The sequence below is a fragment of the Corvus kubaryi genome, unplaced genomic scaffold, assembly GCF_017639235.1.
Source record: "Corvus kubaryi isolate FWS band 111438036 unplaced genomic scaffold, C.kubaryi_AGA036_p1.0 37130, whole genome shotgun sequence".
NCBI classification, from domain to species: Eukaryota; Metazoa; Chordata; class Aves; order Passeriformes; family Corvidae; genus Corvus; species Corvus kubaryi.
In genome coordinates, this window is record NW_024581033.1 from 182270 (window position 1) to 206251 (window position 23982).

Genomic DNA, 23982 nt, shown 5'->3' on the forward strand with positions numbered 1-23982 from the left:
TGTCCCCTCCCAGCCACCACCGCGGCACAGAGAGCTTTGGACCCGTCTGCACCCAGCACTGGGGACACCGGGGACACCCGGGGCATCTCCCCACCCACGGGGCAACACTGTTCAGCAAACACGACCCGGATGGCCCTGCCCGGATCCTGCTCCTGCTGCGCCAGCAGGGCCCAGCCCTGGCAACAGCTGGTGAGGAGCGACAGCAGCGGCTCTGCCACGCTGGGACAGTCCCCACAGGGTGACAGATGGGGCCCTGAGGCCCCCCTGGGCTTCCTGCACTGAGGGCCAGGGCAGCCCCATCAGACACAAGCCCCTGCCCACCCTCCCTAGCGAAGGGGAACACAGCACTGTCACAACATCACTTCCCAGCTCCCTGCAGCCACCGTGCCACCCCATAAACTGTGGGAAGCTGCCTCAGAGCCCTCCAAGCCCCCAAGCCATGCAAAGCCCCATCCCCACCCAGCCAGGGCACCACACAAGTGTAACGCGCAGCACATCCCACACTGGCATGGGGCACAGACACCCCCCGGCCCCGCGGCTCAGGGAGCTGGGATGAAGCACCCCCAGAAGCCCCCTTGCCCCAGAACTGCTCTACAGGAGCCTTCCCAAATCCCTGCGGCTCCTGCCCCCTTCAAGCTGCACGACAAGCCAAGTTTTGCAGACAGCTGGCTGAGAGTGGGGGAGAGCCCCACAACTGGGGTCCCAGTGGGGCCCCACAGCAGAGCCAAAAGCAGCAGCTGGGTTTAAGGCTGGGCAGGAGGGAGGACAAGTGTCCCCCGGCCGGGGAAGGGGACCCGGTGGAAGGGGGAGGTGCATGGGATGTAGGGATTAGGTTACAGGGCAGGGGGCCGGCAGCGAGCAGCCTCCCCACGGCGTGGCCGGCAGCACGGAGCATCCCAGCTGGGGCATTCCAGCTCCCAGGGTGTCCTCACAGGCTGAGGAAGTCCTCCTTCCGGTACCCCTTCTGCAAGGAGACAGCCCCATCAGGCACACGGAGCCCCTCTGCTCCGGCACTGACGGGCCACGCCGTCCCCACCCTGCCTGCACAGGGACAACGCTCTGGGAAAAGCAGGCGTGGAGTGGGGACCCAGCACAGGCAGCATTTGGGTGGTGTGGCTCTCCAGGATGAATCCCCTGGCCTCCATTCCCTTGGGATCCCCGCTCAGGATCTCCCCCAGGGCCCTGCTGGCTGCGGGAGGCTCCGGAACGGGTACGTACCATCTTGAAGTCCCGGTGGAGCTTGGTGTACTGCCACATGTTTCCCAGGAGGCTGGCGGCGGCTCGGGAGGACTTCTCGTTGTCCGAGCTGGGAAAGGGACAGGATGCCATGAGGTTCTGGGCACCACTGAGCACGGGACAGTGCCCACTTGAGACCACCCCAGAGGGGCCCGGAGGGACTGGGGGCTTATTGCGGGTGGGGAGAGGCAGGAGGTGAACATCTCGGTCCCACCACAACAGGCAGGAGCAGAGAGAGGCTCCCTGATGGGGAAAGGCAGCTGTGGCAATGGTGGGGCATCCTTAGGGGGTGGCAAAGGGCTGGCAGGTGGCCACGAGGCCACTCTGAGCCGGTCTGGGGACTCCCATCACCACGGCTTGGGAAGGGACACTTGTGCCCCTCTTGCACTGTGCTGGAGCAGGGGAGGGAGGGGAGAGCAGGACAGGAACCCGGGTGTGAGCTGGGACACGGCAGCTCCGACCTGTCCCGTCGCTTCTTGATGAAGAAGAGCTTCCTGAGGCCGTCGAAGTAGACGATGTCGCGGGCGGCCATGGGGCTCTCCACCACCAGGTTGTTGAGCACCGCGATGATGTTCACGATGACATCAGCGGGTGGGGCCTTGTCCCCAACGCTCCCCGGCAGCTTCTCGATCAGGTGGCTGACCACCTTGGTGGCTGCAGGCAAAGGGCATGTCAGGGCTGGTGGCCAGAGCCGGGGGAGACAGAGCCACGTCTGGGAATAGGGGATGGAGCAGCCTGCACGCTCAGCTGTGAGCGGGGGCACAGCAGGCAGGACAGGGCTGGGATGTGGCTGGAGGTAACGGGAGGCCAGACTGAGGACAAGGCTGGGAGGAACCCCCCCCCGGGCCTGGTTCACCCCCGGCACTCACACATCTCGTCCTTGTTGCGGGCGTGGCGGGACAGGTTGCGGATGAGGCCTGTGAGGGAGCGCAGCTGGTGGTGGTCGGCCGTGCGGACGCGGTCCAGCACGGGGTTCAGGATGCGCTCCTGCTCCAGCGCCAGCCGGCTCAGCACACCCGCCCACTGCAAGGCAAACACCCCCTTGGAGACTCCTCCTCCTCCCACTCACGGGAGCAGGTCAGGATGAACCCTGCCCAGGTGCCCCCCTGCCAGCACGGCTGTGGTGGGCAGGCGGTGGGGACTGCCTGGCTCTCCTCACCCTGCGGTCCCCGGCCGTGATGTTCTGCAGGGCGCCCGAGGCCGCCTCCGTCGTGTGCTTGTTGAGCTCGCAGCGCTGCAGCAGCCGGTTGTAGATGCCCACGATCTGCGGGTTCCAGAGCCACTCCATGCCCTTGGGGTCCTTGGAGACCTCCGTGAAGGTGACGATGTCCGCGTTCAGGTAGTGCTGAGGGACACGGGCACTGTTAGACTCCAGGGCTGTCCCCTCCGCAGTGTCCCTCACTGCCAGCGTCCCCTTTTCCCTGCCTGCCTGGTCTGAACTGCTGGACAGGCAGCTTGCAGGTCACCCTGGCTGCATCATGCCCCATGGCATGGAAAAGCGGGGCTTCAGCACCCTGATTCACCCCAAACACCTGATTCACCCTCCGCTGAGCTCACCCGTGTCCCACCCACCAGCCGAGGACGGCGTCCACCTCCGCCCTGGCATCACCTCTGCTGCCAGCGCTTCCCAGCGCCAGCCCCACCCTGGTGACACGGCCACAACGTGCCCCCGCTGACCTCCCGGGCTTTCTTGCTCTGGGGGCTGAAACAGCCGACCAGCTCCCCCGTCACCGTGCCGCCGGCGTTCCTCCGGTGGCCCTCGAGGCGCTGGAGCGAGGACGGGGGCATCTCATCGTACAGGCGATAGGAGAGGTTGCGCAGGACACAGACAGCGTTCTCCACGCTCTGGGGGGGACAGGGAACACGAGGGTGGCATCCCAGGGCCACCTGCAGGGTGTGTCCAGCTGGCACGGACGCTCCGTGGCAGAGTCATGACACCGGCCGTGCCCAGTGAGCCCGGAGGTTCTGGTTCTGCCAGCATCACATCAAGGCGTGCCTGCCTTTGCACCACGGGACGGGGGAGCAGCACCTCAGCCCCCCCAGCACCAGCTCAGGAGCTCACCTTGTCCTCCGACTTGCCCACCTCCAGGGAGCTGTTCACGTAGTGGATCATGGAGTCCACCAGCCCGTGGCACTCGCGCATCTTCTGCCGGGTCTGCTGGCTGGCAGAGCTCAGGTTCCTGCATGGGAACGGGGCTGTGTCATGAAGAGGAGGGGATCCCCCACAGCCACCCCCTCCTGAGCCCAGAAATGAGCCCTGCAGACCCGGCTCCTGTCTCCTCCTCCCTTCCAAAACTTTGCTCCCAGTGGGAGGACCTGGAGGAGATACCTGAGGAAGCCTGTGGAGTTATAGAAGATCTCTGCCTCTGAGGGGTTCTGCTGGATGACACCCGAGCCCCCCAGCCCTGAGAGAGGGACCAGGACCAGGTCTGTGAGCTGCTCCAGCGTGTCCCGGGCCAGGCGATCCTTCAGGTTGTCACTGGAGGACAGATTCCACAGGATCCCTGCACAGAGGGGGCCCCTCAGTACCGGAATGGCTGGAGAGCACATCCACCCCACCTCCCCTCCCCGGGGGGCTCACGCTGCCGACAACGATGCAAAGGGATCACCCCTGTGGAGCATCATCCCAGCTCCCCTCACACCAAGGGAGTAGAGTGCCACCCCCTGGGGACGGGGACCCCCGCTGTTGTCCCCAACCTGTGACGTTCTTGCGGAGCTCGTCGTCGGGCTCCCGCAGGGTGCGCATGAGCTCGTAGATGCCATTCTCCTCCACCAGCGCCAGCTTGTTCTCGGCGTTGTCGTAGATGAGGTTGCGCATGGCGCCGGTGGCGTGGCGCTGCACCTCCTGGTTCGGGCTGTTGAACAGCTTCACCAGCTTGGGCATGGCCTGCAGGCTGCGGGCCTGGGGGACAGCCCAGGGGGTCAGACACGCTGCGCTCCCGGGGCTCCCTCCGGCCCCTGCGCCTGCCCGCGGTGTCGGAGGGGCTGGGAAAGCCCCTGCTCCCGCTGGGAAAACCCCTGCTCCCGCCGCTCCGGGGGCTCACCTGCTTCTTGGCGCTGCTGTCGCTGTAGCACTTGTGCTGCAGGTAGGCAGCGCCCAGCACCTGCAGGTTGGGGTCGCTGGCGATCAGGTACTTCACTGCCGAGGGCAGGTCGATGTCGTCAAACCTGGAACCACGGCCGGGTGAGGGGCAGCCCCAGCGGAGCATCCCACAGGATCCTCCAGCTCTGCACCTCACCACATTCCCCACCTCCAAGGAGCCCCACCAACCCATCTGCTTCCCACTGTGCTCTGGGTATGGGACTCCGTTCCCAGGGGAAGGAGCATCACCCTCCTGCCACATCTCAGGATGTGTCTGTGGAGGAGCCAAGACCACAGGCAGGACCCGCTCAGACATCAGCCCATGCCGTGCTCCGTAGCCACGCCGCCAAACTGCGCCCGCCGTCCCACCCCTGACACCCGCTGGGAGCTGGAGGGGTTCACCCTCCCCGGGCAGGTGACCACAGTGGGGACAAGGACCAAGACACCCCGGAGCAGCCCCCGGCACTCACCCGCCGGCGTGGTGTCCGAGCAGCGCGCCGTGCCCGTTGTACATCTCCATGGCGCGCGGCTCCGCGAGGTGGTGGCCGGACTCGGCCAGGCTGCGCACGGAGGGGGCGCGGGAGCTGTGCTCCCCCAGCCCCAGGAAGGCGCCGCTGGCTCCCGCGGGCACCGTGCCGAAGGAGCCGGCGCTCAGCCGCGAGCGGTTGTTGCTCTGGAAGCGCTGGAGCGTGCGCATGGCGGGCGCGCGGATGGTGCGGCTCGGCGGCCCCTCGGCGCCGTCCAGCCAGTCGCAGGCGGCCTTGGCGGCCGTGCCGGCGCTCAGCTGCCGCTCGAAGGCGAAGGAGCGGCCGAAGCCGCCGGCGGCCTGGCTCTTGTAGAGCTGCCGGTGCCCCGGCGCGTCCAGCTGCTCCGACAGGACGCTGTAGCGGTCGTCGGCGAGCGGGAGGGGCCCGTCGGCCAGGCGCAGGGAGCGCAGCGACAGCGTGTCCAGGTTCTGGCGGCAGCGGAAGTTGCGCTCGTGGAAGGAGCTGGGCCGCGGCGAGGCGGTGGCCGCCTGCGAGGCCGCGTAGCCGGCGACGTACGCGCGGCCCTTGGCCAGGCCCCCGTTGCTGATGGTGGCCAAGCGCTTGTGCGGGGTGAGGTCCACGGCCGAGCGCGAGGACCAGCCGCTGCCCCGCACCGTGCCGAAATCCTTCTTGGCCGGCGGCTGGTAGAGCTGCCGGGGGGAGAACGGCCGGTGAGGTGCCCGTCCCTCCACCCCCGCCGGGGGAGCCCAGAGCCCTCCTCGGCACAGCCGAGGCGGTGGGCAGGGGACAGAGGCGCGGTACGTACCGAGGCTTTGGGGTCCACGCCATTGCTCTGGGAGCGGGAGCTGAAGGAGGAGCGCAGGGTCGAGCTGTACTGACCACCTGCAGGACAGCGACAGAGGAGGCAGCGTGAGCACGGGCAGGGCAGGAAGGGACCTGGAGATCAAAGATCGCCCCAGCTCATCCCAGAGGGACCTGCTGCGGGAACCACGGCAGCGCAAGCGGAGCTGGGGGGACAAAGGGGTGGGAGGAGGCTGCCTTCACCTGCCTGCTGGCCACGGGGAGCAGAAGTGGCCTCCCCGCCACGCCCCGTGCCCCGACGGCGAGGGCACTAATTGCCACCTTGGCGGGGACGCCGCGGCTCAGCCCGGTCCCCCCCGCCGCAGCCGGATCGGCAGCCCAGGCATCCCCCACAGCCAGTCCCGGCTCCCCCACCCTAGGAACGGGACCCTGGCAGGGCCTGGACACCGCAGTGCGCCCCATGGCACCTCACGCTGCCCATCCGCCACCGCCCCAGGGCCGCCGGCGGGACGGGACGGGACAGGACGGGGACGCCGCCAGTGCTGGTGGTGCCAGGAGCGTGACTCACGCCTGGGGCAGCCCTCGGGGTGCCACAGGGGGTCTGTCCCCACCACCGGGGTCCCCAGCACGGGGGTCAGGGCGCGGGGGATCCCGGCGGTGCCGGGCGGGGCGGCAGGGCGGAGGCGCAGACGTTAAATGGAGGAGCTGGAGCCCGGCCAGCGCTGCCGCTCAGGGCCGGGGGGGCTCCGCCAGGGCGGGAAAAGCCTCCCCCCTCCCGGCCCTGGGCAGGGTGTGGGGCCCCACCAGCCCACAGCCCTCCGAGGGCAGGTGGGGGAACTGAGGCGGGACCCCGAGTGGGGTGAAGCGAGCCCACGCTGGGGCTGAGCTACCCCTGATCCCAGTGCCGGGGGTGCTCGGGGGCGTTCGGGGGGCTCGGCCACGGTGGGGGGGCACCCCCCCCCAACCCGCAGCCAGGGTGTGCCCAGAGCCCAGCGCCGGCCGAGGGGCTCCCACCGCCCGTCCCACCGCGTGTTCCCAGGGGTCCCGGGGGGGGGGGGGGTCTCCCACCTCTGGTGCCGTCGGCGAGGTCCTCGGGGCGGGCGGGCGCTTGCCCCCGCAGCATCATGCGGATGCGGACCTGCTCCTGGACGCGGGCGCTGCGCAGCCGCTGGGCCTCGGCCGCCTCCCGGCCACGCTCGTCCAGCTGCCGGTCCGAGGGCAAGGCCAGGGAGCAGACGCCGGCCTCGGGCTGCAGGGCCGACAGCAGGAAGGCGTTAGTCTCCTGCATGGCGGCGAGGGGCCGCGGCCAGCCCGGCCGCCCTGCGCAGGTGAGCGGCGGCAGTGGCGGCGTTCCGGCGTTCCCCAGCCGTAGGGAGGCTCCGGCCCGGCCCGTCCGTCCCGCCCCGCCGCCACGCCTCGCCGGGAAAAGGAGGGGGCCCCACCGGGGCCACTGTCACCATCGTCACCATCACCATCGTCACCGCCACAGGTGGAGGTGCCCAGGGGCGACCTCGCGGGGACGAGGGCATGGGGGGAGGTGGGTGGTCCAGGGGTCTGGGGGGTCCTACCTTGGGAAAAGCCAGGATCCCCTCAGACAGCCAGCCCGTGACTCCTGGACAGCCACACCAGTGAGCCCCAGACCCCCCCATTGTCCTGTCAGTGAGCCCAAGACCCCCAAACAACCTCGCAGAAGAGTCCTGGGCCCCCCCAGAAGCCTCCCCGTTGATCCCAGAGATTCCTGCCATTGAACCCTGGACACCCACATTGTTCCCCCAGTGAGCCTTGCAGTCTCACGTGGTCTCCTAGGAGAGTCCCAGACCCCCGGACAACCTTCCCACTGACCTCCAGAGACTCACATGGCCCTGGCACTGAGCCCCAGACCCCTACAATGTCCCCCCCAATGAGCTCAAGGCCCCCAGGAAACCTCCTCGGAGAGCACTCTGGACCCCCATACGACCTCTCTGTACGGCTCTGGACCCCCATATTGTCACTCCAATGAGCCCCAGGCCCCCACATGGCCTCCCAGGAGTGTCTCAGACCCCCATGGAGACCCCTCAGCCAGCTCTGACTGGCAGCCTCCACAGGGAGCCTCCACAGGGAGCCCCAAATCCCTCAAGCCACTTTCCAGGAGCACTCTGGACCCCCCTTGTGCACAAGGGGTCCGGCCTGGAGCGGGGGCTCCGTGCAGTAAACTCCTGGCTGAGCCCTCCCTGCTTTGCTTTTCAAATCAGCCGGGGAACGAAGAAACAACAACAATAAAAAAGGGGCGGCTGAGCCGCCGCGGGCCCGCGGTGACGAACGCGGTGACTCAGGCCCCGCTGCCACCACAGGTACTAATTAGCCTCGCCCCACCCGCCGAGCCGCCCCATCACAGCCGGACCGGGGACACCGCGTCCCCCCGGCCCGCCGTGCTCGGGAGCAGCTCCCGGGACGCCCCCGCCGCTGTCCCGCAGCCCGCTGAGCGAGCCGCCCGTTCCCGAGCAGAGCTGTGGCCCTTCTGAGCCCCTGCTCGGGGACGCGGCGGCTCCGGGTCACCGCCCGGCCGCTTCGGGGTGAGCTCTGCGGCCAGCCCCAGCTCAGCGCTGGGCGTCAGCGCTCCGGCAGCGACAGCGCGTTCGGGCTGGGCCGCGTTTACAGCAGCCGGCGGTGACACCGTGTGCGCTTCGGTCGGGGGTGAAAAGGGCGGCTGTCCCCGAGGAATGTGCCGCCGTCAGCAGGAGCCGGGGCAGGGGCGGGGTGGCAAGAGCTGCGGGCCAGCAGTTTGGGGTGACAGTCCCCTGACGGCCCCCCCAAATCCCCCGCGGTGGCACCGTCCCGATGTTCGGAGGACCGGCGTGGGGATAACCCACCTCCCCAGCTCCGGGGTTTGTGGGAGCCCCCTTTTGCCCAGGGGGCCCCCTGAGCCTTTTGGGGTGCAGCACCCAGGAAAACCCCCGAAGCTCCCCCTCTTCTCCCACCGCGGCACCGCCCCACGGGCGCACCGAGTTTGGCAGAGCTCGGCGGGCGCTCCCAGCCCTCCGAGCCCGGATGAATCACGGGCTCCCCCCGCAGCGGGCGGAGGGGGCGGGTCGCTCCCTCTGCAAGCCAACACTTGCCCGCCGTCCCTGTGCCAGGATCCCGGGGGATCGGGGCCATCCCAGGAGCCCCCCAGCCCCGGGGGCTCCGGGAACACCCCTGAGCCCCTTGGCAGCCCCACTCTCCCCCAGCTCTGCCTCCCTCCCAAAACCCCGTTCCCCCAGCGTAACACTGCCCTGCAGCTGACAGATGGAAATTTGGGGGTCCCGGGGGATTCAAAGAACGCTTGGAGCCGGAATGGGCAGCGCTCGCCTCATCAAGAAGCTCGTTAATTGGGGAAGGGTTGGATAGGAGCGGGATACACCAGGGGGCTTAAAAACAGCAAATCAGCACAAAGAAAACATTTGAAGCAAAATCGAGGGATTCCCGAGGGGAGCCCATCACAGCTGGAGTGACACAGACACAGAGTTAAATAAACCCAGTCTGGGACCCCTAAAGCAGTCGCTGACCCCCCCCCCAGCCCGGAGGCACCTCTGTCACCCCCCCGCGGGGTGACAGAGCCACATTCCCGGGGAGCCCCGGCTGCCGGGAGCGCCGCGTCCTCTCCCGCCCCCCGAGCAGCGCCGAGCGCCCGTCCCCACGCCCGGGTGCCCAGGGCCGGCCGTGCCCGCCGGGGCCAGCGGCGCTGGGGCAGGGAGTGGCCGGCGTGGCCCCGCGCAGCCCGGACACGGCGCGCACGTGCCAGGAGCCACGCTGGGGACAGCGAGGCACGGGCAGGGAGGGAAAAGCTGCCCGGGGCCAGAGCTGGCCGGGGCTGGGCAGCCACCAGCCGCACGCGTTGGACCCCCGGACCCCCGGCACCAGGCGGGCCAGTGCACGGGGACAGGGTGCGGGTGACAGCGGCTCGCCTCAGGGACCCGCGGTGGGGACAGTCGCGCCGATGGCCGCGGCAGTGGCCCGCACGTACCTGGGTGGGTGGCCCCGGGGGGCCATTGTCCTGCAGCATCCTCGGGCGGGCAGGTGCAGCCCTGGGTGCTGCGGGTGCGGGTGGGCGCCGGCGTCTGCGGCGGGCGTGGGGCGTGCGGGCCCGCCCCGCACCTCGCCCAACCAGTCTCCTGGGGCCGGGGTTTTGCATGGAACCTCTCGCCTCCCCGCCGAGGCCGGGCTCTCGGGGCTCACCGGGGCTCCTCAAAATCGTCAGCGCGGCCAGGGGTCCGGGGGAGCCAGCCCCCCACAGCGGAGCCACGTCTCGGCCGCCTTCGTGATGCTGCAAAGAGTCCCCAGGGATCCCCACCGCCACCGTGGCCATGATCCAACGTGTCCTTCCCGCCACGTCCCCCTGAACACCCAGCTCGGGGCACCCATGGCTGCAACAGGGAGGGTTTGGGGGTGCCAGAAGGAGAAGATGGAGGGGAGGCAGAGCTTGGGGGGCACACACGTTTTTTGGGATGCAAGGGGCTCCCCCTGGTTCGCAGGGAGCGTGTTTGTGTGCGTGGGATGGAGCAGGAGCCCTTTGAAGCCAGATAAGCTGAGAGGGAGCGTTTGAAACGGGCCAAACCAGTTTGGGGGGGTCACCACTTAGCTCTTACCACCGCTAACCCAGGCCCCCCACCACACCCCACGCTCACTGGGGGATGCCAGGAGGGGACCCCCCGGCAAAGCCCAGCGCCGGGCAGGAGGTGCCGGGACCCTGCACACGGCCACTGCTGTCACGTGTGGCCCGTTCTCAGCCCGGGGGTGTCAGGGGGTTTCTGTGCTCCCTCCCCCAGCCTCCACAACCTCCCCCCCCTCACGCCCGTGGCTGGGGTAGCCCCTCGGTGAGGGAACTCCAGGCTGGAGTTCGCCTCTGCCGCCCCGGACAAGCCCCGACGCCTTCGCAGTGTCCCCGCGGGGCAGGGAGGGCCAGGGCTGATCCTCCAGGAGCGGGGACCTGCCCGTGCCCCGCTGTCACCTGGGGCTCCGACGCCTGGCCCGGGAGAGGCTCCCTGTGGCTCCTGCAGTCCCCGTGATCCCTGTGTCATCCCGCGGCCACAGCTCAGCCACCGCGGCAGAAACAACCCCTCGGGCGTTGTGCTGCTGGCCCTGTCCCAAGCAGACACCATCAGCCGGCCCCAAACTGTCCCCAGCACCGGTGGGGATGGCACTGCTGGCACCAATCCCTCCCAGCACCAGCGGCAGCTCTGCGTTTGGCTGGGCCTGGTGCCCGCTCCGATGGTGGTGGCTTTTGGAGCTCTCCCGGCTGGGAGGCTGCTGGAAAAGCTGTGCCTAAGGCCAGGCTGGTTTTGGGATGGGACTGGTGGCCCGGGGGCCGTGGGGCCACCCGCTCTGCCCAGCCACAGACCAGCTCCCGGCGCAGCGGGCACAGCCCTCGCCCACAACAAAGCGCTTCCAAAGCGCTGCAAAAAACCAGGGAGCAGGGCAAGGAGAGGGGAGAAACAACTCCTGCCTGCCGGGATGGTCCCTCCCCAACAGAGCCTGGGGCCACAGGTACCGAATTTGGGACAAAAAGCCGCCAACTGTAGCTGTTTGCTGATGGCACTGGGGTGGCTGAGCCCCCCTCGTCCATCCTCACCTCAAACTCGGGATGCTCGGAGCGAGCCTGGGGGATGCAGACGGGGCACGAAACATTTGGAGGGAAACTGCGAAGCTGTTTCAGGGAGGAGCCCAGGGGATTTGGGGGACGGGGGGACCTGGCTGAGGAGCAGGAGCCCGTGGCAGGTGGGACAGGACACAACCCTCGAGACGCCACCACAGACAGACTCGGGTGAGGGGCAGCACCAGCACAGAGGGTGGGCAGGGACAAGTGTGCCAGGATATGCAGGAGCCCAGGGAACCCAGGCAGCCCTCCATGGAGCTGGGTGGAGCCCAGGAGTGGGGCGGAGGCTCAGCAAGCCCGGGCTCGTGGCCGGGCATCAAACAGGGTGCTGCCTCCTCCTCCTCCTCCTCGCATGGAAACAGCACGGAAAGCTGCTGCCCACTCCCACCACAGAGAGGGGACCCTCGGGGACCGAGGCCAACGCAGTTCCCGTGCCCTGCATCCCCACCCGCGTGTGGGGGTGACGGAGCGGAGGGAAATCCCAGCCAAGACATTGATTTTAATTTTTTAAGAATAAAAAAAAACCCAAACCAAACAGACAAAAACTTCCTGAAAACAGCTTCCTACCTCATAATTTCACAGAAATTAGCTTGGAAACGTCATCTGCCCGTACCTGCTCCAGGCTCTGCCCCGTCCCCCCCCCAGCCCAGCCCGGCACGGGCAGCGCCAGCCTCGGGGCTCTGCCCCCCACCCACAGCGTGTCCCGAGTGCAGGGCACAGCCAGACCCCCCCTTCCCTCCGTGGGTCCTGGAAGGGGAGCAGGAGGGCTTGGGCAGCCCCAGCTGCAAAGCGATCCTGGATGCCACAATTCCACCTCCGGTATCCCCAGCCTGGCACAGCCCCCCAGGACCCAGCACAGCCCCCGAGACCCACCGGCACTAAGGAGTTAATAAATTCATTGCTGACTAAGAAATAAGACCCTCGAGAAAAAAGCCACCACCCACCGTGGCCCTCCCCGCTCCCCCCTCCCCAGGCAGGGGGTGCTGGGTGCCCCCCGTGCCGGCACCGGGGCGCGGTGGCCGTGGTGGCGGGGCACAGGCGGGTGCTGGGGCTCGGTGGCTATGGGCCGGGCTCGGGCACTAGTCCTTGGAGGGCTTCTTGCTGCGGGCGTTCCACATGCCGCGCTTGGAGTGGTAGTAGTGGTAAAAGTTCCTGAGGCGCAAGCGCTCCACCTCCAGCCCGCTCTGGAGCACCCTGCGGACCGAGGGACACAGGGACGGGGCTCAGGGGATGGGGCTCAAGAAATGGATGGACAGAGGGACAGGGCTCCGGGTGGACGGACAGAAGGACACAGCCCTCCCAAAGGGAGGTTTTCCCCTTCACCACCCCAGCCCCCAGCCAGCTTGATGGATGTGCCCAAATCCACGTGGCCGACCCTGCTCCTGGGGGTTCAGGGGCTGCAGGACCCCCAGGCTCACCTGTCCAGCAGCTCCCAGTCCTCCCCGCCCCAGCGGTCCCGGAACTCCTCCGTGTTCATCCCTCCCACGCGGTCAAAGTCCGACTTGTAGATGCCGAAGAGGCCGAAGCCGTTCACCTCCCAGTAGCCTGGGGGGGAACAATGAGGTGAGGGGTGAGGGGACCCCCAAATGCCCATCTCATCATCCCCTCTGTACTCTCCCCACCACCTGGGAGCCACGGGGATTCCCCATCCCAACCCCTCTTGCCACCACGGGTCCGTCCCCACCTGTGCCACCTCCTGCGGAGGTGCACCAGGGCATGGCCCGGTTTTGGGGTGCTCCCGGCCGGACAGGGGTCCCTGCTCACCGTTGGGCTCCCGGGGGGAGCTGCCGCAGCTCAGCCTCATGACGATGGGAGCGTAGGCCAGCTTGCCCTCCACGCAGTGCTTCCGGATGCTGTCCAGGATGTTGGCAGGGAAATGGATGTGCAGGTCGCACAGGAACACGATGCTGTGCTCGTCCTGGGAGGGGACGGGCATGGTCAGGGGGATCAGAGAGGAACAGCCCCGGGGAGAGGAGCCACGGCCAGAGCTGGTCCCTGTCCCCGCTCACCTCCACCATGTCCACGCCAGCCTGGAGCCCGGCCGAGCGCTCGAAATTCCCCGTGCGCCGCAGGTACTGGAACCTGGGAGAGAGGACAGGGCAGGTAGCGCTGGGGACAGGCAGGGACACAGCCAGGAGGGGGACAGGAGCCACTGGCATGGAGAAAGAACCTTCCCAGGAAGGCCCAGGTGCTACAGCTCAAGCTGAGGCTCCTCCCCCTGTGCAGTCACAAGTTTCTGCACCCCCAAATCCACATGGAGAAGTAGTTTAAACGCCCAAAAATGAGGAGGAGGAGGAGGAGGAGGGAAGGGGCAGCGAGGCAGGCACTGAGCAGGCGGGGAAGGAGCAGCAGGCTGTGTGAGCAGCTGTCCCACCACAGGGAGCCCCCCAGACCCCCGAGGCTGCAGGCTGGGAGTTACCGGGGCAGGCGGGCGTCCCGCAGGGCCTTCTCCACGTCCATGTCCTCACTGTCGAAATCCACCAGGATGACGTTGAAGTTGGCGTCCCTCGTGGCCCCGTAGAGGCCGGCCATGTCCGAGATGAACTGCTGCACCCAGCGGGCCTGGTTCTTCACTGCCGGAGACACGGCCCTCAGGCTCACGTGGGGCACCCACAGCACCCCCTCCCAGCCAAGCCAGCCCCTCCTGAGGCGAGCTGACACCCTCATCATGCTGGGGGAGCCAAGGGGCTGCCTTCCTCCCGCAAGGAGGATGCTGAGGGAGCAGCACAGAGCCCGGGGAGCCGTGTCCTCGCCGCCACCTACCTGGCACCACGAAGTGCACCATGACGTCCTGCTTCCAGCTGAGCCGCAGGGGCCGGCACAGGACGGATTTCCCATAGAGGACGCTCCAGGCACTGGGCTGGGGCTCAGTGGCCCCCAGGGCCAGCCCGTCGGGGTTGGCCTCGGCGCTGTCGTCCTGCTTGCCCTGGTGCAGGAGGACGTAGACGTACTCGGAGAGCCGCACCGTGCGCTGGCCACGCTCCGCCAGCTCCAGCTCCAGCAGGTACCGGTTCCCCCGCGCCGTGTCCCGCCGCTTCTCCACGTTGATGATCCTCAGGAGGGTGTAGATCCTACAGGGAAAAGGGAAGCCTTGAAGTCACCGCCACCACGAGGCTCTGCTTCCCACGATCCAGGACCCGGCCCCTGAACTCCCGCCGCCATCCCGCTCCCTCCGCACCCTCCGTTCTTCTCGTTGAGCCTCTCCATGTACTGGGCCACCACGTCCACCACCTCACTCTCGCCCAGCTGCAGGTTTCCCGACACGTTGCAGCGCAGGTCGTTCCAGTCGGAGCGCAGCAGCTCGAAGTCCACGGAGCTGACGCTGAACGTCCGCTGCCAGTTGATGGAGTCCTCCAGCCAGCCCTGCTGCAGCTCCCCCGCCTCGTAGGAGTAGTCCGACACCTCCTCCTCCTCATCCTCCTCCTCCTCCTGCCCCTTCCCCTCCTCCTGCTGCGACGCCGTCGTTTCCGACACCTTCAGAAAGGACGTGGCCCGCGTCCCCTCGGAGCGCGTGGCCTCGGATGAGTTGTAGCCGGCAGTGGCTGCTGTCCTGCCCGGGGCAGGGGTCGTGTCCTCACGGCTGAAGAGCCCCTCGGTGCCCAGGGCGAGGAGGCCGGGCAGCCCCCGCTGCTTGGGCGGCCGCTCCCACCTCCTGCCGCTCTTCCGCCTGGCAGGGTCCCTCTCCTTGGAGATGTTGCTCAGGAGCCAGGGGCTCCGGCGGCCAGGGACGGCCCGGAGCTTGCTGGGGGCAATGGGATGCTTCTGCGGGGTCCTGGAGCGCAGGTGGACTCTCTTCACAGGCTTTGGGTACAGGAAGATGCCGGGGAAGGCCGGCTCCTGGGCTGGGGCTTTGCGCTTCCCGGGCTGCAGCCGGGTCACATAGACCTTCTCCTGGCTTTTCCGGGGCTTCTTGTCCTCGCTGGGAGCTGCCGGCCTGCTGGGACTCGGCGTTTTGGCTTTGCCACCAAAGATGGGCACGGAGAGGTGGGGCTGCAGGCCCAGGGCCGGGCCGTGCTTCGGAGACGCCGCCGCCGGCAGCCCCAGCTCATCCTCCTCGCCCTCGTCCTGGGGCAGCCAGTGGAGCGCCCGGCCTGGGCCCCGCTCTGACGCGGGATCCTGCTGGAGGGCAGGGGCTGGGCTGGACGTGCTCCACGTCCCCAGCTGCCCGGGGGTGCCCGCCTCGGCCCGCGCCCAGCCCCGCTGCCGGCGGAAGCTGTAATAGTCCAGGTCGTCCCCGTAATCCCCGGTGACCGGCGGGGCATCCTTCCCTTTGGCTCTGGGTGCCGGCCCCAAGCTCTGCTCCTTGGCCTCGGCAGGGGGGTCTGTGGGCTCAGGGCTGTCCACTCCTTCCTCCTCCTCCTCATCCTCCAGGAAGTCTAGTGAGCGAAGGCAGAGATTAATATCCTGAGGCCAAGACAAGGAGGCAGAGCCTGACGCCACCAGGAGAGGAGCCTGTTTGTGGCTGAGGTGAGGGAGCAGGGCTGGGGCACCAGAGGGTGCCCACCCAGGGATGCCCACCCAGGACTGGCAGCTCCAGTTGCTGCCGCTTATCCCCACCTCAAATCTCGGCACCACTCCCACCTCGTCCAGGAGCAAACCCGACCTGCCAGGGCTTTGCCAAGCGGCAAACTGACCAGGGCAGGCTCCAAACAGCCTCTGGTCCCCCAGGAGCACCCCCAGGCTCCATGGACATCCCCAGACTCCACACTGGGTCTGGTTCCTGCTGCCCACTGCCGAGGCCAACCCAGGAGATGCAGGAGGAAGAGCAAATCCCACTCCAGTGTCCCACTTCCCACACCGCCCTGTGGTCACGCCAAGCAGGATGCTCGGAGGGGTGCTCTGAGGGATGCTGCTCTGCACAGCCCTGCCCTCCTGGAGCCTCTGGCACCGCTGGAGTCATCCCGCTGAGCCACAGCTCGGAGGGGATGAGCTGCCAGCGAGGCTGCCGGGAGCTCGGCCCTGTGCCCAGCGACGCCGGTGACTCACTGTCGGGGCCGAGGAAGAGAAACGCTCGCTGCCGCGGATCCTCCTCCTCCTCATCCATCTTCATGTACTTGTAGAACCCAAACCTGGGGATGGAGAGGGCAGCTGAGGGCCCGGGAGAAGGGAGGAGCAAGGCATGTGTGCGGGGAGGAGCACCCAGCTGCCAAGGGAGCCGGGGTTCCCAAATCCAGGAGCCCTGCCAGCACTCAAGCTGCTGCTGCATGTCCAGGAGACGAGCAAAGAGCCAGCCTGGGTGGCCCTCCCATGGGGGACAGGGACACGCGGCCGAGGACGCACCACCTCAGCGCTGTCCCAAAATCCCAGCCCCCAGTACCTACTTTTCCAGGTAGAGGGGGGACTCCCTGTAGAAGCACTTGTTCTCCGTCTCCATGTGAGTGAGGCGCGTGAAGTCATTGGGATACACGAACGAGAGGTAGACCTGGGGGGGGTGACGGTGCCGTGTCACCCCGAGCAGCTGGGGACCCGAGGCCACCACCAGCACCAAAGTGACCCCCGGCACCTCAAACACCCCACGGGGATTTAACCCCGAGCCGCTCGGGCCGAGCCTGGGAAGCTGAGCCCGACCCTCCAGCGAGGGACGCTTCCTCCTGGATTTTCCCCGGAGGGGAACATCCCCGCCCTGGGCTCCGCAGCGTCCCCACGGGAGCGTGGCCCTGTCCCCAGGGAGACACTTACGAACTGCAGGCCCTGGTAGCGGGCGATGGGGAAATCCTTCACCACGTAGGTGGGGCTGTAGGCACAGGGCACCAGCACGTTCTCCACGCGGGACGCCTCGATGGCAGGGGCTGTGGAGAAGCCCAAAGCGTCCCAACAGAGCCCAGCAGAGATGCCCCCACCCGAGAGACGGGCAGAGGGCGGCAGGGATGACCCAGGCGCCCACAGCAGCCTTTTTCCTCCCCAGATCCCATCAGGGATTGGCACGGAGCCATTCCGCTGGAACTTACTGAGGAAGAAGGTGTCCCTGGGGTCGGCCTTGAGCATGTCGGCCCCGTGCTCGTCCTGCTGGGCCTCCCAGAGGTGGCTCCCGCTGTGGCTGGCCAAGGTCTGCGGAATGTGCTCCACGTGGTTCATCTTCAGGGACGACTCATCTGCGGGACAGGGCCGGGGCTGAACCCCCCGGCACGCCGGGAGCACCCTCCAAGGGGGCCTTTCCCAATCCCTCCAAGAGGGCTGGGAGCACTGTGGGTTCCTCCTGCTCCCAGGGAAGCAGATGTAACCCTCCCAGCCATCCCACAGACCCCGTGACTAATCAGCCTAACGATTATTGCGTGGACTAATGAGGGCGAGGGCACGGCTGATCCCAGCCAGGCCACCCTGCTCCGATTACTGCGGCCTCAAAAATGCTCAGGGAACGCTCAGGGCTTTAACTCCCAAGGACACGGGGATTAAACCCTGGGTGTCCTTCCTGCAGGTAGCTGCGACACGAGCTGGGGTGCCTCCTGCCCAGGGATGAGGGTGGCATGTCACCCTTGGCCACCAGCCAGCCCCCAGGCTCCCACAGGAGGTCACCTCAGCCGTGCTCCCACGGCTGGTCCCTTCCCAGGAAGCCCTGCCTGCTGCAGAGCCACAGGGAAGCAGGATTCCCCCTTCCCGAGCCCCAAATCCTTCTGCTTGGGGCAGGGAAAGGCTTCCCAAATGTGTCCCTGCAGCTGGCTGGGGTTGGGCTGGAGCCCCTGGAAAAGTCCAGAGGAAGGGAGGAAGGATGGAAAGAAGGAAAGAAGGAAGGAGCTCTGGCTGCTGCTGGGATGGGCTCCCCAGGGGTGACATGGCTTTGCCTCGGGGTGCTGCTGGGTCTGAGGGAGCCGGGAAGCAGGAGGGAGGAGCGCGAAGAGCCGGCGCTGAGGGACAGGGATTTATCTGCACGTCATCCATCTCGTGGGCACCTGCATCAGCACCGCTGGCACCGCTCATCCCTCTTCCCCCCACGGATCCCGCCTGCTGCCTGCCCCCTCCTCCTTATCGACACCTTCCAGAGCAGGAATGATGACCGCTCCCGCTCCGTGCGGAGCGCCGGGCCAGCACCCATCCATCAAGCCCTTTCCTGCTGCCAGGGCAGGGGCAGGAAGCAGAAGATCTATAGATTTAATTAAACCTTGTGCCATCCATCCCCGCTCCCACGACAGCTCCTCATAACTCAGGGCCAGGCCCCAGAGCCAGCGGGGTCTTGGCAGCCAGGACGAGGCTGCGGCACCAGCAGAGCTGTGCTTCCTCTGTGGTGTGTTGCCTCCACATCCCACTTTCAGCAGCGCCTCAGCCCGCTCCCAGCATCAATCCTACCCACTGCAGCCCTTGCATCCCTCCCTACACCAGGCAGAAGCCCAGTGGCGGGGATTCAGAGGCTGACATCTCCCCCCATTTCCCAGGTTCTGCTCTCCTTCCCACCTCTCCCAGCACGTGCAGCCCCCGGAGAGCCCGCTGGCTGTGGCTGCAGGAGCAGCCTGGCCCTTACCTGTGTACAGGGAGATGTAGGAGGAGTCGATCACCTCAAACTTCAGGCTGGGGAGGAAAACTCGCCACTGGGAAAAAATAAAAGGAGATGGGGAATGAGCGGGAGAGAGGCAGGGGTGGGGATGCAGCTGCCCAACGCCGGCACCCCAGGATGGGTCCTCCCTGCCTGCAGCTCCCAGAAACTTCCCTGCAGAAGAGGAGCAAAGAGAGAGGGGTGATCCTGCCCCATTTCCTGCAGGGTTTGGGACTAGCAGGGATCCCCGCAGGGTCAGAGAGGGAAAGGCTCCTGTGGGTGGGACACAGGCTCATGCTGCTTCCCTCTGGGACTGCCACAAGTCCTGTGGCCAAAGGACTCCTTTCCTCACTCCAGTGCTTCATAAAGGAGAGTTTGCCTTAAGAGGGTCTCCAGAGCTGCCTGCCCTGATTGAACTCCAGCATTTTAAAAGCCAGTCTGGAGCCTTTGTCAGGACAAGCCCTTCCATGCCCCCGGGGCAAGGCACACCAGGGTCCTGCTTTTGTTGTGGATGTTGTTGTTGTCTCTCTCTGCACAGTCGAGAGGTTCCTCTGCACGGCTGAAAGGCTTCGCTCCCTCCTCCCTCCCTCCCTCCAGCAAAAACATCCCATCTCAGAAACATCTCCCCCGTCTCTTTGTTTTCCCCACTATTTGTTTTTGCCCGAAGAAACGCAGATCTTATCGGGATGGAGGGGATGGGGAGGAGGGAGGCAGCCATCGAGGAAGGGGTGCTGCCGCTGCCGGCCTCCCTGGTGCTTTGCTGGCACCACTTTGACTCCGGTGATTAATGAGTTCTTGGGAGAAAGGAAACCTTTGCTAACGAGCCAACATCTTCCCCTCAGCCAGCCTGAGCCCCTGACACACGCTCGGGGCTTGGCCAGGGCTGCGCTGCCAAGGCAGGCAAGTTCAGATTCGAAACTCACGGTGGTTCCAAGGGGGGAAAAGAAGAAAACAGGGAATCGCTCCATCGCCTCGGCCGCCTCTCTCCCACTGCTGGGATGCAGCCAGCAAGGTGGGACCTGCCTGCTCTGCGCTCTCCTTGCCCACGGGAGGGGGATGGCAGGGTCTTCGGCTGCCCAAAGACCGCCAGCAGGAAAGGGGAATTCCACGTGTCCCAGTGCTGGAATAACCAGGGAAACGGCGACCCTGACCTGTCCCCACTGGCAGCCACGGCAGGGGGAAACCGTGGCTTTGCTCCGGGATGAAGCCCTTTGACACGTGTGGGGAAAAGCCCTGGCACTGGCTCTGCAGTCCTGGGAGGAGCCTGGCCTGGGGTGGGGGGCACTGACTCACCCCAACTTCCACGTGGTCCGAGCCCCGGTCGTCCTGCTTGTGGAGCAGCTCAAAGTAGTAACGCCGGGAGGACATGAGGCTGCAGGGGAGGGGACACAGCGGTCAGAGCCCAGGGCCAGCCTGGGAAAGCCTCCCTGCCCTGCCCACGGGTGGGCAATCCCTTCCTGGGGCAAGGAGGCCGGGAGCCGAGGAGGGTGTCTGCTCCCCCCCTGTCCCACCGCTGAGGGGTTTTGTGGGATGGGGCGGACACTGGGACATCCCCACCCCATCAGCTGCCCCGTCAAACCACGGATCTGAGGTCCAGCCCGGCCCCACGTGCCTTCTGGGAAGGGACCACGGCCCAGGGAGGTCAGAGCCAGCAGCTCCACGTCCCTGACTCCATGCCCACGGGATGATCCCCAAGGACGCACTCACCGCAGGGGCTTGGAGACTTGGGAGCTGAACTTGGTGAACTCTCCCGGCGCCGTCCACTCGGTGCCCAGCTGGGAAGGAGGGAAGGAAGGAGGAGCATGAGAGCAGCAGGACACCAACCAAAGCCCACCAGCCTCCCATCGGAGGGATTAACCCCAAGAAAACCCAGGGATAAACATTACATCTCCTGGTCTGGGGCAGCTGCAACCCAGAGGGGACCAAGGGGGCTCCTCTGGAAGCCAAGCCAGGCGGGGCCAGGGGCAGGGATGGGAGCAGGCTGAAACAGCCCGGCATTCCCAAGGGAGCAGAGAAGCCACATGTGGATCCCACACAGGTCCTTCCCCCTGGAGCAGGGAAAGGAGGAGAGGTGACGCCATACCTTGCCCACGAAGGCAGCCAGCCGGGAGTTGGAGGGACTGTCATCGGAGCTGAGCCAGAACTCCGAGTTGTCATCCGATGCCACGGAAAACTGGAAATCCCCTGCGGAGAGCCACGGAGAGGGTCACCACGGAGGGACACAGGGAGCCTGGTGGCGAGGGCTCAGTCCCGGTGCCTCGTGGTGAGATGGGGAAACAGGGACAGGGCCACCCCTGACCCCACATCACGGCTCTGTCCTGGATGGCATCAGGGCTTCGCCTCCCTTCAAAGCCACAGAGAAAAGTTCTAGGCTCCAGAAGGGCCCTCCCGCCAAGGAGCCAGGATTTGGGGACCGTCCCCAAGAGCCCTTCTGTCCTCCTGTGGCCAGGAAGGGGAAGGACACGGCGTCTGCACGTTGCTGCATGGGGAAAAAGGCCACGCCCCGTCACTCACCATCCTTGAAGGGATGGATGTAGCCAAAAATTCTCAGCCCGTAGTTCTTCCACTTGGGAGACACAGCCAGCTTCTTGACCGTGGTGCGGGTCTGCCGAGGAGACGGGCACGGATCACCTCCTCCGTGTTATCCCCATCACCACCCACCTCTCCTTCCGGCTGGGAATCACCTCCCCAAGCCAGACGCTGCCTGCCAGGGCCTAGAGGACCAGCGGAGACCCAGGGGGGGACGGGTGGAGCCTCCCGCCGACCCCCGAGCACCTGTCCCGGGACTCACGTGGGGAAAGAGCGGGAAGTGGAGGTTCTTCCTCAGGTGCCTCACGGCCCCGCCACACCAGTCCTCGAAGACGTGCAGGTTTGCCTTCCCTTTGTACTGCGAGGGAAGAGAGGGAGCTGAGTGGGGCTCCTCCTCCTCCATCCCCCCCAGGCTGCTCCCTGCCCACCCACCTGCTCGCTCCAGGGCAAGGCCTGCTTGGTCAGGTTGAGTTTGGGGCGGGTGCTGGCTCGGTTGGAACGCTGGCTTCTGGACAACCAGCCATCCACGTCCTGCCCGTCGTTCTGTGGAGGAACAGAGGGAGAGATGGGATGGGTGATGGGGGCCAGCACAGCCTGTGCTTGTGGGATGTCTCCCTGCATCTGGGGGGAGGCCCTGGCACAGGCTGCCCGGAAAAGCTGTGCCTGCCCCATCCCTGGAAAAGTTCAAGGCCAGGTTGGACAGGGCTTGGAGTAGCCTGGGGTAGAGGAAGATGCCCCTGCCCACAGAACTGGATGGCTTTAAGGTCCCTTCCAACCCACACCACTCCAGGATTCCATGATCTGAACACCTCATTTCGAGCGTTGCCAAACCAAGGCCAAAGATTTCACGGCTCACAGCAAAGGAAAGCAGGAGGAGGCACAAAAGTACTGGCAAGGTGGCGCAGGCAGCAGTTACAAAATGTTCCAGCTAAACTTGTTTCCCTTCCTCTGCCAAAACTTCTCCAAAACAGTGAGTTTTCTGTTCGTCCAAGATGTTCAGCCACTCTTGGGGGCTGCTGGAATTTTGGGCTCCCTCTCCAAAAGCACAGAGGTGATCTCTACGTCCTGAGCGGAGGAAGCGGGACGTCTCTCCACTCCCCCTCTTCCTTTAAAGGGGATTAGGTTAATCCCATTGCTTGTATCTCATCATGTAGAGGGATTAAGTGAGCATTCACCTGCCTCCAGCTCACTGATGGGTGACCAGGAAGAGCCAGGTACTTCTGGAGCCCCTCCAGAGCATCCCCCCTCTTCCTCAGCTTCCCTAGAGCATCATCCCCCTCCTCCTCGACCCCGCCCCGGGGCAGACACAGCTCTGTCACCACAGCACAGCCCAGGTGGATGCACAGTGCCAGGGAAATAATTAGCAATCTGCCTAAACAAACTCATTAGAGTCCCGGAGAAGGGAGCAGTGCCCTCGGAAGACCTCACGAGGGAGGGTTTTGTGCCACGCTCGCCCGCTGGAAGGATTCTCCCTCCTCCCAGGGAAAGCTGGGATGCGATTCCTGCTGTGCCCTCTGTCCTTACCCAGCACCAGCCTGTGCCTCCTCTGGGCATTCCTCCTTTGTCCATCTGTCCATCCTTATTTCTGAGGAGTGACCCACTGGTGGGATGGGGCAGGGAACACCCCGTGGCTCCCCCTCCCGCCATCCCACCCGGCTGCCCTGCCACGAGGCCTCTTGGTGACAACGGGATGCACAGGGACAGCAGGGCCTTCAACAGGGCCTCGGTGACCTGCTGGACAGGGGACAGCAGCCGGGTGTCCTCGTGGCCACAACTCCAAGTGCCTCCTGCCCGGAGGCTCCCGATGTCCGGGATGGAGCGGAGCACACGGGAGCAGCCGGCTTTGCCCAGCAAGGCAGGAAGTGCAGAGCAGATGAAGCCAGGCCCTTCTCAGGGAAGCTGTGCCAGGGCACAGGGAGCAGGGTGTGGGATGCTGGGGGGGATATCCCGCCCAGTTTCAGCGGGAGACTGGGGCTGTGCCCACTGGGAGGGCTGCTGGGCAGAATCAGCAGTCGCACCCCTGAGCCCTTGGATCCCCTCAGCTGGACGAGGCCTGCAGCGCTCTGCTCTCGCACCAGAGACCTCCACAGGCCCCTTCCCACCCCGTTACCATCGGATCTTCCTCATGGCTCTCGCTGGAATCCTCGGCTTTCCTGCGCCACGCCGCCGCCGGCCGCCTCCCGGGATCCGTCACCTCCCCCGGCCTCTCTCCATCTGCGAGGGCAGCAGAGAGGGGTCAGACCACAGCCCCCCATCCCCGCACCCCTTTTGGGGACACCCCTCTCCCTGGCATTGCCTCCGCTGCCAGGGGACAGCGACACGGAAAGGGGGGTGGCACGGGGGGCCCTGGCTGCCATTCCCCTCGTTCCATTTGCCCCAAGCAGCTTCGCAGCAGCTCATCAGCAGCAGGTTTAATTACACCCCCCGCAGCTCCCGGCCCTTCACATGAGAGATGCCGGGATGAGCTGCCGGGGGTCTCGCTCCCCGTCCATCCTCAGGGATGCATCCCTGCTTCCTGCCCCTCCAAACCCCAGCTCTCCCAGAGCACCACCCTGCAGCTCTGCCCAGAGCCCCAGACCCCCCCCAGACATCATTCCCCCAAACCATCTTCTCCCCACTACAGTACACTCACATCAAGACCTCGCTCCCAGACCCGTCAGCTTCGTTACCATGCCGGGTTAATTATCCCCGGCCTTCGACTCCCCTCTGCAGCTCCTTTTCCTTGGGCAGGGAATTTTAAACTGCCCCCCAAACAGTGGAGCAGACTTGG

The 23982-nt window shown here is 66.2% G+C and overlaps 2 protein-coding genes across 2 annotated transcripts in view; both read right to left on the bottom strand.

Moving 5' to 3' along the window:
• Positions 1 to 820: 820 nt before the first annotated feature.
• PKP3 (plakophilin 3) lies at positions 821 to 10314 on the bottom strand. Its single transcript, XM_042021235.1, has 14 exons — positions 9590 to 10314; positions 6676 to 6856; positions 5612 to 5688; positions 4789 to 5495; positions 4281 to 4404; positions 3934 to 4138; positions 3566 to 3740; positions 3299 to 3416; positions 2914 to 3081; positions 2396 to 2581; positions 2106 to 2259; positions 1698 to 1890; positions 1219 to 1306; positions 821 to 964 (listed from the first exon to the last, which is right to left on the bottom strand). The coding sequence occupies exons 1-14, from the start codon at positions 9929 to 9931 to the stop codon at positions 929 to 931; spliced, it is 2754 nt and encodes a 917-aa protein (XP_041877169.1). The 5' UTR covers positions 9932 to 10314; the 3' UTR covers positions 821 to 928.
• A 1383-nt stretch (positions 10315 to 11697) lies between these two features.
• Positions 11698 to 23982, bottom strand: part of B4GALNT4 (beta-1,4-N-acetyl-galactosaminyltransferase 4) — a 19022-nt gene continuing 6737 nt past the window's right edge. The window contains exons 2-20 of the mRNA XM_042021234.1: positions 23323 to 23426; positions 21645 to 21755; positions 21475 to 21570; positions 21198 to 21288; positions 20767 to 20867; positions 20391 to 20458; positions 19977 to 20055; positions 18672 to 18738; positions 17167 to 17310; positions 16898 to 17007; positions 16540 to 16640; positions 16205 to 16287; positions 14397 to 15594; positions 13982 to 14289; positions 13638 to 13791; positions 13228 to 13300; positions 12983 to 13136; positions 12637 to 12763; positions 11698 to 12412 (exon numbers count right to left, since the gene is read on the bottom strand). Coding sequence (XP_041877168.1) covers positions 12298 to 12412; positions 12637 to 12763; positions 12983 to 13136; positions 13228 to 13300; positions 13638 to 13791; positions 13982 to 14289; positions 14397 to 15594; positions 16205 to 16287; positions 16540 to 16640; positions 16898 to 17007; positions 17167 to 17310; positions 18672 to 18738; positions 19977 to 20055; positions 20391 to 20458; positions 20767 to 20867; positions 21198 to 21288; positions 21475 to 21570; positions 21645 to 21755; positions 23323 to 23426 — 3284 coding nt within the window. The 3' untranslated portion in view covers positions 11698 to 12297. The remainder of the gene's footprint in view (positions 12413 to 12636; positions 12764 to 12982; positions 13137 to 13227; positions 13301 to 13637; positions 13792 to 13981; positions 14290 to 14396; positions 15595 to 16204; positions 16288 to 16539; positions 16641 to 16897; positions 17008 to 17166; positions 17311 to 18671; positions 18739 to 19976; positions 20056 to 20390; positions 20459 to 20766; positions 20868 to 21197; positions 21289 to 21474; positions 21571 to 21644; positions 21756 to 23322; positions 23427 to 23982) is intronic.

Bases quoted from the DNA above. Each gene is read 5' to 3' on its own strand.
- PKP3 (XM_042021235.1), bottom strand. From the start codon at position 9,931: ATGGCCACGGTGGCGGTGGGGATCCCTGGGGACTCTTTGCAGCATCAC. The intron at 5,689-6,675 runs GTGGGAGACCCC...GCTGTCCTGCAG, and splicing joins CCTCGCCGACGGCACCAGAG to GTGGTCAGTACAGCTCGACC. The intron at 965-1,218 runs GTACGTACCCGT...GTCTCCTTGCAG, and splicing joins TCCACCGGGACTTCAAGATG to AAGGGGTACCGGAAGGAGGA.